The sequence below is a fragment of the Dufourea novaeangliae genome, unplaced genomic scaffold (assembly GCF_001272555.1).
Source record: "Dufourea novaeangliae isolate 0120121106 unplaced genomic scaffold, ASM127255v1 scaffold208, whole genome shotgun sequence".
Lineage (NCBI taxonomy): Eukaryota > Metazoa > Arthropoda > Insecta > Hymenoptera > Halictidae > Dufourea > Dufourea novaeangliae.
In genome coordinates, this window is record NW_015374114.1 from 722,513 (window position 1) to 737,913 (window position 15,401).

At 42.8% G+C, this 15,401-nt stretch overlaps 3 protein-coding genes across 4 annotated transcripts in view; 1 reads left to right on the top strand and 2 right to left on the bottom strand.

Moving 5' to 3' along the window:
- LOC107191031 (cytosolic carboxypeptidase 1-like) overlaps window positions 1–796 on the bottom strand; it is a 34,057-nt gene extending 33,261 nt beyond the window's left edge. For both annotated transcript variants that reach the window (XM_015579973.1, XM_015579972.1), the window contains exon 1: window positions 683–796. In XM_015579973.1, coding sequence (XP_015435459.1) covers window positions 683–783 — 101 coding nt within the window. In that variant the 5' untranslated portion in view covers window positions 784–796. The remainder of the gene's footprint in view (window positions 1–682) is intronic.
- A 4,734-nt stretch (window positions 797–5,530) lies between these two features.
- On the top strand, window positions 5,531–7,702 carry LOC107190995. Its single transcript, XM_015579914.1, has 4 exons — window positions 5,531–5,568; window positions 6,812–6,970; window positions 7,052–7,174; window positions 7,461–7,702. Exons 1-4 carry the CDS (start codon window positions 5,563–5,565, stop codon window positions 7,665–7,667), a joined length of 495 nt encoding a protein of 164 aa, XP_015435400.1. The 5' UTR covers window positions 5,531–5,562; the 3' UTR covers window positions 7,668–7,702.
- Window positions 7,703–10,723: 3,021 nt separating this feature from the next.
- Window positions 10,724–11,401, bottom strand: LOC107190887. Its single transcript, XM_015579774.1, has one exon. The coding sequence runs from the start codon at window positions 11,399–11,401 to the stop codon at window positions 10,724–10,726; it is 678 nt and encodes a 225-aa protein (XP_015435260.1).
- Between the last annotated feature and the right edge of the window lie 4,000 nt (window positions 11,402–15,401).

Sequence of the window (15,401 nt, forward strand, 5' to 3'; positions counted from 1 at the left end):
AAGTATCAGCGTGAATACCAGAGATGAGTGAAATTCTTGTTGCTCAGTCTAATACGTCTACGAATAAATCTCTGTATCCTGTAATTTTACTCATGTCAAGTGTATTTACAGGATGGTCCGAAATTCGCGATGTAACGAAGCAGAGGATCGATTCGTTGCCTGTTAATCTACTTTCCTTTGTCACGTCCGGAAAGACGATAATAATTTTCAATCAATCGTATAGAATCAACCCTTTACCGATCGTAGCACGAATTTATTCCTTAACCGGTGAAGTGAAGTCTGGGGAACCCCATGAACACATTATTTTTATTCAATAGTTACTTAACCCCTTTTCCGACGACTTCACTCAACAGAGTTAGTTTAGTATTAATAATATCCCAGAAAAAGTTAAATTATAATTTAATTATCACGATTTCTGCACTACTCCCCCAGTACAAAATTCAAAATTTTGACCTATTTCCATAAACCTCCACAGTCTAGTAATAATTGTAAAATAAGATTTCAACCTCACCAGTTAAGGGTTAGGACCGTCCCGTATCGAAACAAGGGTAAGCGTGTGTGCGAGACCATTGGCTCGAAATGTGCGTTCGGAAACGGATGGGGACCGGAAACCTGACGCGTAGCGGCGGGCACACGCACGAAACGCGGGAACGTGTGTTTTTGTTAGTGGCGCGATTTTTACTCTTCGTCCTGGGCATCCTGCGCGTTTTCGTTGTCGGCCAACAGACTCGCCTCCATCGGCCGCTGGTTCTCCTTGTCGCACTTCTCCGACGCACTTTTCATTTTATCTCTTTCCTTAATCCTTCCCCCCTAACTTCCAGCCCTCCCACCCGAGAAAGAAGTCGAAAAAACGCACCACTCGCCGATGACCCGGAAGGAGAACGAGTTCCCGTCAACGTTATCGCGCGCGCGCGCTTACACCTTCGATTCGAACACTGTCCCCTGGTCTCCTCGACCAGCCAATTAAAATTAACAATCACGAGGAAGCAAGAAAAAAAAAACGAAAAAACACGTGAAACGTTCTACGAAATTATTACACCCGACGACCTTCCGTTGAAAATGTTGCACGCAGCGACTTTTAACGCGTCGTATCTCGGACGCGACGTTGTCGACGAACCTTTTCTTTTTTTTCTCTGTCTCTCTCTCTCTCTCTTTGTTCTTGATTCTTTTCTCGATCGACGAACCGCGAACCGAACCGAAACGAAACGTATTCTTACAACGTATCACCGATGTCACATTTTCGATACGAAGAACAATACTGCCTGGTCTGGTGGTCGCGGATCCGTGAGAACGTGGAAGAGTAACGGGGATAATCGACCGTTTTCCGTGAAATCTCGCGGGTACCGATCCACGCGCTTTGCCACTCCGAGGCGGTTTGACGTTTCGCGCTGCCAAAACTATGTTTAAAAGCATAGCACGCACGCACGAGGCGCCTCTATTTATAGTGACGGCCGCTTTCCGAAAACCGCGCCCCTTTTCTCATATTTTCGATGGCCATCCCCCTTCTCGGGCTCACCCTCCGAAAATCGGACCCCGTGCATCGTCGCGCAACCGATCCTCCCGATCGAGGAGATCCTTTTTCGTTAACCTGTCCCTTCGACGCGTATCCCTACATGGGAATTTCCATTGTCATCGTCATCGTTTGAAACAAAGGCTACTCGGCTGTTCACATGATCTTTACTCTCATCTAAAGGTATAAATTTATCCGATTATCGGACGATTTCGTGGAAAGTACTGGGTTGGATTTTGTGGTCAGGTTTGAGCTTCTGGTCGTGGATCGATTCGAGGAAGGATCTAGGACGAATGCAGAACACATTCGGTGTTGCAATCGAAATTTTCGGTAACATAACGTAATCATCTAGAAATTTATTTACGACTGGGGAAACACATTCGTTTCCAAAACGATCGTACATCTGCAACGTGTCACGCGTAGAAAGATTGTTTACTATACATGACGGAAGCCCGATCATCTTGCCAAAAGATTGAAAACGCGATTATAATGTACCGCCGCCGTGTTACCATCAAAACCCTCATTAATTCCCGAAAAAACGTGGGACGTTAAATTATGAAGAACAGCTGAAAGGACATTGTGGAACAGCGCTCGAAAGACGAAGCCCAGTGTGTAAATATAAGAACGTCATCCCGGAGTTTTCCCAAACCGATATACACCACCACCGAGGATCTCGAGAGCCCTTAACGCGTTGGTGTACGATTTTTCTTCTTTCTGTATGGCTTAAGCCCCTGTTCGTGACGCAGATCCACGTCAACGTATTAAATAAATCCAGCTTCGAAAACACCGAAACGAATTATAACAAAAAACATTCCTACAATTTCGTGAAAACCTGAAACAACTGACCTCCTTTAAATTATAGACCACAGACAGAACAAACATAGACCAACTCATTCACCCTGTCCGAAACACAATCGCACCAATTTATTAACCCTTTGCCCTCGAAATCGACTGCAAATGGGTTAAATATTACCGTGTCAAGTCCACAAAAGGATCGACCATAGATACTGCGGAAAGCCCAAGAATTCCCGGATCCGAGTCCTCGTACATGGATATATATCCTAGAGGAAACATCGTTGGACGAAGTCGAAAACACGAACGGCGTACAACGACACCGGGGTCTCTCGTTATTAATAGAGTCGCGGCGGCGGCGGCGGCGGCTGCAATAAATTCGCAACGCGAAGAAAGTCGGGAAACCAAGGCGAAAGCGTGGAGGAAACACAGGAGTGAAGAGGAAAGACGACGTGGAAGGTCCGCGAAGACGCGCCGTGAACAGGCAACCTTCGACGACGATGGACGGACTTGGGAAAGCACAGACACAATGGCACGATTTACCACGCCGTCACACAGGCTCTCCGACGAAGGACGCACTTGGAAGTTCGAGGCACGATTCCATCGGGCGAGCCCTGCCACACGCACGGAACGCGACTAACCACCGCCGATCAGGGCGGGACGAGACGTGGATTGTCACGGAAGGGTGTCCCGCGAATCAGGTGTATGCGGCACTTGTTGATAAACACGAAAGCCTCCCGCGGATTGATTAGTGGCCGTGCGAACCTCCACGAGCGAAGTCGACGCCTCACGAACTTCTGCTTCTATCGATTCCTGACAACGGCGCTCCGTTTTAAACTGGTCCACAACGACGTTCTCGGCCATTTTCCTCTTTTTCGATTGGAATTTCGGAGGGATATTAACCCTCGAATGGTAAGGTGGGTTTTAAATATCTTGCAAGGGAGAGAGCCCAATTGTCCGACTTTGAATGGGGTTTTGTAAGATGTTTACAGGTTGAAAATAATATATGTGTAATATTAGGTGTAGACACTCGATGATTTTGAAGATATACATATACAAAGTCGGACAGATGTTAATTTTATTCTTCGACAATGAATATTTCCCAAGGTATATACTGGATGGTACACATTGTAAGGTACTAAAAGGTAAATTTGTGTTGTTACTTGGGTGTTCATGCTTTGAGATAGTGGATTCCTTGTTTACGTTGAACGAAATAAATGGTTTTATTGTACTGTTCGTTTTTTTAGGAACTAGGCAGTAAAAGAATATTCTTATCAACCGACTCTGAGAATTTATTTCAAAACACCTTGAAGATATTAATCATCGGAATATATTCTGACATTGCTTGCCGATAAATCGGTTCTGTCGTGCGTTGGTCGAGGAAAAAATTAGAGGAAGCAAAACGATTGCAGACGTGCAACCTTCCTTGGGACAACCAAATAGTAAAATATGAGGAAATATTGATAATAAAACTGTTCGTGATTAATATTAAACAAATGTAGACCACAAAGGAAAGTCCGTTCGTTTTTCCCAATGGAAATTTTCAGACAACTCACATACTATTTAGTATTCATGATCTGTATTACATTATTGAGTTCTCATGACGAATATAGGTACCGTTCCTCGTTTTTTTAAAAAAGATTAAAAAAGTTTCCATTATTCCCAATTGTCGGTATAAAAGATGACCACGTGACATTTCGTCTAACGTTATCTCCCTATCAGAATTTCTGCAATTTCATGAATAAATACGTGGCTGTACGCACCCGGACAGGTCAACGTGACATCTTTCCCAATCGTTCATCCTCCTCTTGATTGTCAACGCGGTCCCGTCTGTTTATGTCTCGCCGTCGGAAGTTGTCTTTTGCATTTTCGGCCGACCAACCTTCAGAAGCATAACGTCGATGACGCCGTGTCGAACGATACGGCGCGAACGAGAAAGAGCTTTTTACCGACCCGTTAAACTCGTCGAACGGCCATAATCAGTCGTATAGATTCTTACCAACTGTACAATTTTCCCCCTGGACCTTTATCCGTCCACGAAACGAAGACGAGGTTACACGCAAAACGTCACCAGAGAACGTCAAACACGCTTGACAGTGACCGCTTGAAGTCAACCTCGAGACTGACTAAAATAATAAATTCAACACTAGACCTAGCAAACCAGTCGAAGTGACTGGTCTGTACACTCCTTATAACGATTATTAAAATATTAAAACAATACATTTTCTCAGATCCTTCGCAATTTTTATCCACGATATGAAAGTGATGAAATCAGTTAATTTATAAATTAGTAAATTTTCACAAGTTCATCGCGTTTATCGAGCGATAGAAATACATGCATATTTACACGGGTTCAATGTACACTATGGCCCACTCAGGATGAAGAACGCGCCACGATTCCGATTAATCATCGATCAAAATCGAAGGCACGGCGGCAAGTATGTACCACCGGTTGAGGACATTAGAAATGTAGATTTTCGGTATCGAAGATGCCACACCCACCATTCGTATTCTACTCAACCGGTCCACCGTATCTGGTCCTCTTCGATCTCCCATTAGTCACTCCGCTCCGGGACACAATAAGCCATACCAGAAACAATGAAAAATCGTAATGTAAATCTCACAATCGTTCCTGCACAATATCCCACGAATACACGTCCAACTGCACGTCGACACGATACCTGGTGAACACTTTTTTCTTCTTTCCACTTGCCATATTTATTTAATGCATTCTCCGGGAACGAGTTCACGGCATTTCCATAAAGCCCACAAGAGACAAGCAATAAACTTGCAAAACGTCCTGGTCGCGATAATTTCCTGGAAATTACTAAGGCAGGACGTTTACGACGCGTAATTAAAATAAAATTCGTATTGCTCTAATCAAATTGGGGGCCTGGTCGTTGCACGTGACAAAGTCTAGGCATTGTCGATCATCGAACACGCATCACGAGTTCTAAATTCTCTGATTATTATGCTTACGTCGCGAGATAACGGGGAAGGGGGGGGGGGCACAAAAACGAAATAAGAAAGAATCACGAGCAGGTATCCCGTTGATCGGGCAAGACACGATCGAGAGGAAACGACAGCGGAGCTAAGCGTAGGAGCGAAGGAAAAAAAACAATCACGGATGATATTCAGTTGGGCTGGTTGGTAGAGAGGGGAGGTTTGCTCTCCAAGAGGAATATATAAATCGCGGGTAGGGCTGAAATTCAGGTTAGTGCAGATAGTTTCTGAGACTACCGCGAAGCTGTGATCACACCATGCAGGTGAGTGAAAAACACTCGTCGTGATTCGGCTGTTCAACCGAAACTAGTTTTCTAGGGACGAAAAAGAAGCACACAGTTTTATCGTGTACCTCGAATTCGGATGAATTTTTACGTTTCATTGCAACGAAGTATAATGTAACAAAAGATCGTTGATTTTTTTGTTTTTTTTTTTTTTTAAGTGTGTAGAATTACCTGGGAGTATCTCGACAGTTTCTTTTCATCTTTATAAATAATTCTTGGGAACCACCGTTACCATCGCTCGACGAAATCTCTCTGTTTCCGTGTTACTTACGATTCAGGATCATTCGTATGCGGGCCACGGATCGTTGCGCATCGAGCCAAACAGCGTATTATCAAAAGCGTCCGCGTCACTCGTTGCTGCTTCTTCATTCGACACAGGGAACAGATCAATCTGTAACGAACTACCGCATTATTTTCCGTGTCATCTCGAATCGTATGCTTTCCCCCGAGAAGATGCCCAGCATTCTTCTCATCTTTTCTCGTTACACCGATCACAGAACCTGTTCATATTCGTCGGAACAGTTAACCCTTCTTTGGATTATGAAGTTTTTTCTTGATCTTTCAATTATATGAAAATTCTATTATTTTGTTCTTGAGAACCATTTACATTTGGAAATTCGAATAAGGGTTGAAGAGCTTCTCCCGCTATTATCTGTACGAACGTTCTTATCGTATCTATCCGGACATTTTTTACAATACGATAAAGTACATAATTTTACGTCATTAATATTATATTTGACGATCCAAGTGCTTTCCTCGATAGTCCTGAAAAGAAGTCAAATTGGCGAATATATTATCAAATAGAATACTGGATTCCTAAGAACTCTGCATCACAGTAATTTGTCCTTCGTTCCAATTGTTTTTGTCGTTAGTGGACCAATTAACATGATTCAGGAGACCTTTCAAGGAGATGACATCTGAGTTTTTGTGCGACCCTCTTTTTTGCAAGCCTCCAAAGTCACCTCTGAGTCACTTTACAAAGAATGTCCTGAAGCATTTGTGATTCTTTTATCTCGAGCTATATCGACATTTTTTAGCTAACGAGCTGCTTAAAATGGCCATCTTGTATCACCTATATGTATATTTATCACCATCTTGTTATTGCAAATACCATTCTCATTGTCATTTATTATAAAGAATATATACATAAAACATCGACCTACGTTATTCAAGTATTCTCTTACTGTCACGAGATTTTTAATTTTTCGTTGTATCTTTCAAGGTCCATATTCCGTTGCTTGCCATCGCTGTGATACTGGTCGCGTCGATCGAATCAAAACCAACTTGGCACGATGTCTACGTCAGCAATTACCCATCCACAGGCATAACTGTGCAACAACCCCAACTTCTTCAATACCAGAACGCCTACTCTCCATATTATGTATATAACTAAACAGATTATCAAATATATCTGTGTACTGTTTCTTAATTACCTATATCGTGATTTCTGCCTCGATTTCAGTTAAGCACAGACACCCTTCCAGCGGCTGTTATTGCTGGTGGAAAATCATCGATCTCTCATATTCCGACCTACAGTTTTTATTATGGACCTTCGATCTACGACTTAAGATTACCATTGGCTCCGGTAAGAAATAATTAAATTAATTTCTTTCAATGTTACCTTCGAAGTGTGTATTTTCATTCGGAAAATTGTCGCAGAATTCGGTAAAATTTCACTCGTAACGATTTTCACCAAAATTATGCGTTCAGTTCGCTACTGTTCACGATAAAATCTAGAAGTGCCAAATTGTTTATTACCCGGTTGACCTAGAGAGTATCAAGCGTTTCTGCAGCTTCAAACGGGGGAACCTTTCGAAGATTCTAAGAAACCACCGTCGTACAAGATTGATAATCGATTGTTTTTCTTATAGGTATATCCGACAGTGAAACCACATCTTCCAGAGCAACCTCTGAAACCAACACTCCCGACGACGACCACCACCACGGAAGCAACCGGAGAGAAAGAGGACGGTATCGAGAAATTGGATAACAAAGAGAAGCCAGAGAAGCCAGCGATGGAACCGACTGACATGGAGGAGAGCACCGACGACAATGCCGTCACCATCGAGTCGCTATAAAATTCATTCGTTTGCATTTTACACGGAACATTCTTGAATTAAACAATACGCTCACACTGTTTCCTGTTTACTTCCCTCCCTTCTCCCCCGAAACGTTCGATTCCAACAGGTACTGTAAAACTCGAAGCCACCGTAATTAGCTTGCTGCTGAAGAACAATAAACGCGATTGATTTGTAATTACAAAATGCCGCCTGTGGTTATGAAACACCATTTTCCCCTCGTCGTTCCGTTCCATTAAATTGCTCGATCTTATACGCGAGTTTCTATAATTAGCTATCTTGTTTGGATTTATATAGCAACAAAGAGGTCTTGTCGCCCGAGAAATGGCTGATAAACCGAGGTTAAAGATGCATCGCCAGCCACCGTGCGCGTTCATTCGTTCGATCGGTGCTGTAACGTTCGCGTAAAATCGTGGAAATATGATCGTGACGGTGAGAAACGTTTGGTGCGTCGGTCTTCTCGCGGCGCTGGTCATTATTTCGATAACAGAAACGTCGGCCGCCTCGTATTACGTGCAATTTGACGAGAACAATTACAACGCTAACGTGTCCGGCGACATTTCTGTGAAAGGTTCCGCGGCGAGTGATCAGGAAGAACGAAAACTCATTCGGGTACCATTGAAACGGTTGTATGTACATGGTAGAACGAGCCGTTCCATCGATGCGACAGCCACAAAAGACAATGACAACGATCGTAACGAGCACGACGGTAAATTGGTACAGTCTACGACCGTTTCGTACGAGAAACCGTCTCAGGCGAGCGTTATTTCGGAGAACGAATTGAAACCGACGAAGAAGAAGCACAAGAAGCTGAAGCTGACGCAGAAGAAGAATTCGAAGACCAACGAGCGCGTGGGCGAACACTCGATGAAGAAGATTAAACGTCACGTCGATAATACAGCGAACAAAGGGCAAACCGTCGACGATTATTACGCGCAGAGGAAAGCGGTTATGGAGAGATTTTACGCTCGACAACGCGAGATAAACCGGAAATACCAAGGGAATGTATCCACCACGACCGAATCCCCGCAGAGGTACGATTTGGGCTTGAAACTGGTGGAGAATACCGTGCCCTCTCCTGAACGACAGAATGAACCTGTGAACAGAAACGCGATAACGAGTGGCAAAAATGATCTTCAAAGTCAGACTGAGACGAGGAAAGCTAGTGACAACGTTAAGAGACCAAGAATGGCGAACACCGAGGATAATGATTATGATGAATATTACGACGAGGACGAAACTACACCACTAAATGTCACACCTCTCGGTATATCAATTACAGTAAGTGTCGTAATTAGACTGCGGATTTTATGCATTTATACGATACAGGGCTCTGTGAAATACGATCAAAGACAAAACTTTCATCGGATCCAACGGGATTTCTATTTTATTCTGAACCCAATGGAGAAATAAATTTCTACATTTGCTCCTGTCTTTATGAATTACTTCAGAAAATGTTATTTTGCATAAGAATCCGCAGTCTAGTCATAATAATTTTTCCACGTGTGTTTGGTTTGTTGGATGACCAACCACGATTAGTCATAATACAACAAACACCATAGACTCATCCTCAACCAAAACATCCTAATCTCGATTTCTGAATCATCCTGTACTTCGTACCCTTAGTAACACTCTTCCTTGACCACTAAAAACCCGCGAAGCCACAGAGCCTTGAGAACTCAGTATTCACTAGTCGAATGCAGAACCTAGCCGTATTAATAAAGTCTCTAAAAGTTATCTTCAAAACGTATTGTCAATTCCCTCGGAATCCAACAGGTTATTCCATGTATATAGACTTAGATCGTAGACTTTCAGCGTTTCTAGCGCACAAGCATACAAACACGATGAAAGTAGAAAATTTTTATTATTTTCTTCAGCTTACATTAAATATCGAGGTACTTCGAATAGGTGTATTTTAATCATAACATATTTGGAAATTCGTTGGAAAGAAGGAATATTCCACTGCAAAATCGAGTATCGAATGGCTGCGACTGAATGCTCGAAGAAGAACCCACCTCTCGATTAATAAATACTTTATTGTTCAGGTGAGCCCTGTGGTTGACGTTCATTCGTGGGGTCAATGCAATAATCCGGGCTTAATTCTATTCTACGAGCACCATTTGCGTATCCACGTGCACGAGGCATCGATGGCCGAGGCAGATTTAACGGCGTCAGCCGGTGAATCCTTCTGCGTCGCCTGCATTACAACGGTGCCGCTCACTCCAACCAAAGCGAAGATCTCGTACAAAGCACGCCATGGGAACCAGCGTGAACCGAAACTCGTGATAACTGGTACACGGAACGAGCAGCTAACGTTCGACGTGAAATTCTATGCTGCTCTAAAAACAAACGGCCATTGCTAGAAGGCTTGAACAGCCTGACGAATATTGAATAAAATACAACGAATAGTTCTAGAATAATTTACATTGTAAACAGCTGCATCGATATAAACCATGTATCATTATATGTATAGTATTTAAGTACACTTGGATTTTCCCTTTACACACAAACAAGGTCTTTAGAGTCCCTACGGACCTTACGGAATCACCTGTCGACCGCACAATCGCGTGATTTTTTGAAAAATGACTCGTCGTCTCAAAACTGTCAGGTATATAATCGACGATAGAGATATAATGAAGCTGTAAATTAGGCGAGATGAAAAATATAGTCTAATATACCAATGACTCCACCCTGGAACGACACGAAGTTCACCTAACGGTTCATTAACGTTAATTCGGAAAATTCAATCGTGTCATTAACATTAAAATGTCGAACATCCGCTACTTAAATTTGAATTCTACCTTTAATTAATCTTCTACTAATCATTACACATATATTCTCTCAAGATCGTATCATTCCAAGGTCAAGAATCCCATCGGGCTACTCCAATTTTCTCGAAATCGATCAACGCCTGGATACATTCACGAACTTCTCTATTCCTCTATGTCATCAAGACGTCCGTGCATAAAATAAAGAACATCGAATCAGTCTGATCTCGACAACGACGTCAACGGAACGAGTTCCTGGCAAATCGAAAATCGGTTGCCACCACGGCTTCAAGGACTTTTCGGTACAGCTGTCGGAAGTGGCGGCGGGGGGACATCCGGTACTTTTTCCTTCTCGACCTTCGCGACGTTATTCTTCTCCTCGTGATAACCTGGTAGCAGATGTCCAGAGTCACCGTTCCTCGGCGTGGATGCGGGAATCGGGTCGAGGGTGCCGTAAGGTTGATAGTCGACGTAGTAATTCCCCGGAACCAGATGTGGATTGATCCCGTTTTGCGTGTAGAAATAGGGATCGTAGTACAACGACTGATAATTCGGGTAGAAGCTTAATGGTTGCTCTTCGTGCCTGTTCCTCGAACTTGCTTTCACGTTCTTGTTTTCTTGTGGAGAATCTGCCGATTGTTCTGTCTTGGGGTCGGATAGTTTCGAAGCTTCCGCGGCTGCAGATGGGGCTGCCTGAACGTCTGCTTCGTCCTTTGGCTTCAACCCACTTTGCGGAAGATGCACCAATTCGGGACCAGATACGTGTGGTGCGACTTGCGTGTAGTAAAACGGAGGAACGTAGCCAACCGCCGTTTTATGGATCACTGGCTGGATCACAGGGAACGCTCTGGATGGTGACAGATTCTGGTTGCTCGTTATCACCGCGTTGTACACTTTCGGTACCCTCAGCAGTCCTGGATGGCCTGCTGCAAGGCCAATAACGGCGAACGCGATGAACAGCTTCATCTGAAAAATGTTCAGTTCACGTATCTACCTGTATACTTCACCCAACTAGTGTTAGGAACTATAACCAAAGGTGATAACCAGTTAGGTGGATCAGGAATAGAAACAGTGTCCAGTCGATAGCTGGACTGGTGATAATTATAATACAAATCAGTTCTTTCTCGTAGGGTAGCTTTTAAGGATTAAATAAGATGGATTCGGCGGAGAGCGATTCACCAGTTTTCTGCCACAGTTCCAAACACTCGGATAACTGTTCAAGGTGCAAATATGATGCAATAACAACGGTGACAGAAAAGTGAAAAAGATCAAGGTAGGCATTACAGATTCGTTATAATAACGGCATTGAAACGGATACGGACCGGCATCACGTAAACTGTCATGTCAACAAGATATTATGGTTCAAAGTCCTTTGTTTCCCATGCGGTATTATCGATAAATCTAACTCGGGAACAACGCACGCACGACCTTAAAAAATCATAAATTGACATACGAGTGACAGTTGCAGCCTCAATTGGAAATGCAACAAAGCTGAACAGAAACTACAAATTACGATGCAATCTGTCTCACAATGAGGCCATTAATCCCTTCCTACACGTATAATGTATTTATTAGTATCACAGAAAATCTATCCTTGAAAACACACATCTGACAGTATGAATAAATTCTAATAAATAGCCACGTACTAGAATTGCATTCCAAGTTCTTTAACACCGATTTCGGAAATATAATCGTCTATTCCGAAAACAACAAACTCTCAATCCTTTATTAATTTACGATTCAGAATTAAGAATTCCACCCAGAACATTATGAATTTCATTCGAACATACTAACAGACAAAAAACGAAAACAGTTTCAGGAAAGACCTCGTCGAGACCTTTTCCCAACGGGGACAAAAAACGTGTTTTCCCTCGAAGTTATGGGACATCGGAGGACAGTACATCCACGCCACGTGTCAACCAGGTGGACACCGTCATTGTCTCCGGGAAGGTAAACGCCACCCGTGGATAAAGATCGAGGGAGCGCATACAAAAGAGCCGAGGCAGGAGCGTGCGCAGAATATCTCCTGTGTTCTCTCCTTCGTAAGGTGTGTACTCGATGATCGAGACTGTCGCGCCTAGCAAAATTCTTCCGTTCCGAGGAGTTCAATCGGTCGAGATAACAATAATTGATTACAACGAATCCGGTCTATTACGCGGGAAACGTGAAACGGATTCACGACAACAAAAACAGTCTCCGTAAAAGGACAATGGCGCGTCTAGACGAGGGAAATGACAAATAATCCTGATCCTTAACCCTGATAATGCATATAATCGTAATTCAAATTAATCAATTCAATTTCAATAATTTCAATATAAAAACGTACGATCGAAGGTAGTATCGAGGTAAAATTGGCAAACAATCGTAACGGCGAAGATGCACGCTTGCGTTATGACGCCATGATTCATCTCATTAACATAGATGCGTAGCTCTTGTAATTTCTTCCGGCCTACCGACTTTCAAACACTCGTCCCTTTCTTTAGTCTAATTTAAGCAGAGTATTCCCACATGCGTGCCAATCTTAAATGAAATTGAAACAATGACGTCTTACCTTTAACTTTATCAGGTCTCCCAATCGATGTACCTTTCCAGTACAGCAAGGATCGCCGAGAAGCTGACACCAAGTATCAAGAGAGCTGCATGGAACCGTACTATATATGGCCCATGGGGTCTCGGGGTTCAAGTCCCACCTCCCCCACTACGAACGCGACTCGGCGAAAGTGCTCTCCGATCGGTACTGTAAACGTTTACATCAGGCCCGTCTACAGACGCCGGGTGAATTGCAGAAGGACAGGCATTTTACCGTGCGCAGGATCGCTGATGCACCGAGAACCGACCGGTAAAACGTGCCTGAATAGCCGGTCATATCGCGAGGACTCCGCGAGTCGACATTACACCGAGGGTAATTTTGTTCTTGGAGTTGATATTTGTTACTTTTGAAATTCGTTTGCTTCGAAACTCTGTCAAGGTCGTCGGAAATTATTTCAATTGAAATTATTGAGACTTCTTTGTCGATAGATTTAAATGGACACCTAGGGGGGCAGTTAATCCTGAGGAACAGAGGATATATACAAAATATCGACTGACCTATCACAAACAATGGATGGATCAACATTTCTGAAAGGAACGGACCCGAAATGACGCTTATCGGATTATCCCCTATTTGCAGCTGGCACCAATGTCGATAAGTGGAAGGTTCGTTTGGTAATTCGTTCAGTGAAGAAATACTAGACTGTTTATACTTAAAGAAAAATGACACAGTAGAAATATATTATTTTGTTCTTATTGACTAATCGCACGAAGTGAATGTAACGGCGTGAAGTTACGGGTAAGTACACTGGAAATATCGTTCCAGCATTCTACATATGCAACAGTAATTAACTTGTTCCCCTTAATGTAGATTATAGAGCAGTTTTTGGCCTTCAAATAACCTGTAATTCTATATATTGCACGCGAGATTGGAAATGGTGAAAGAAGGCCAAAAGAATATTCATTTTCTTAGAACAATACCGTACCGATAGGTCCTAGAATTTCAGTATCAACAAAGTGGCTTTGTGTCCGTAGTTATATATATTGAAAACACTACTAACGGTTAATATAACAGTATATACCAAGAATTTTCTTTCGGTCTGTCGTAAACGGTTATTAGGTACTCAATAAAGGACAATTACGACCATGAGCGAATCCTTCCTTTCTCAGGTAGCGCCTGAACGTTCGATGCGCAGTACTTGAAAACAATTGCTATGACAGCCTTGGAACAGGTGTTTACTAATAGCTTTACAAATCACTTCCTCGAATATCTTCCAAGGGAATATTCTTTTCTGGTAAATATTTATTGCGAACAACTACGAATAAACGGGAAACATTTCACTCGGTCACCCGAATAAGCCAGCTACAGATTGCACATAAATTAAAATACCGTAGGATGAAGAGAAAAAAGACTTTGACGTTTTCACGATTCGATAAATTGACGGTTCGACGCGAACAGATATGTATATATGTATAGATCGCTGTCAGAAGGAACATGCTAACCGTGTCACGAGAGCCCGATTCCACGGCGAACTGACACCTGCTAATAATCTATTCCTACCGATTCCCGATACGCTCGACGCAACTTCCATTTATCGTGGCTGCAATTAAAAAATAATCCATCCGATGGTCCACTTACGTTCGACGGAAAATCCGGTAGATGACGGCAAGATCAATAGCGAGCGTTCAATGACACAGATAGCTTTGCATCACAAGATGAAAAATGATCGCCGATGAATAATGCGATCCGTGAAACCAGGTCTATACTCGACGGACCGATATTAACGCGCACAAACGAATGTGATCCATCTCTTGTCGACAGTTCAAAAGCAAAATAATTCATTCGTGCTCGTTCGTGTTTGGATAACGTCGATTCGACTGCAAACTGATCGCTGGTTGCAATATAAACGAACGTGTCAAAGATTTACGCAGAGATGGGCAAATTCGAATACAAGATTTAAAGAAAGCATTTGTAATCGATGAAACGCGGAAGTTCTAATTTTTGTAATAAAATAACACTTCTTGAATGCGTAAGCACTTGCCAAACAATTATTTAATCTCATCAACTGTTTAATGGTCCAGTTGACCCTCTTAGATGCTGCTGCCTTTCACTGTGTTTTATGCGAATAAAATAGAGTCTAACTCTAGATGTAATACTAGAACTACGAGCGTTGAATGTACACTAAATTAAATTGCATAATATAATAATATACATAACATATAATATAATTTAGTATAATGTCTCTCTGACGCAACAATTTTCCCGCTTAGTGTTCGCCGAGAATCTCACCAAGCTTCTGCCGCGCTATCTCGATCCGTCGCGTGGGATCACCGACTCGTTTTTGCGAAACAACCGTCCCGTTATATTCGGTTTATTCGGCATATTGCGGGACGTGGGCTCGCGTGCGACAGGAGTGGCAGAATCTTGGCAATGATC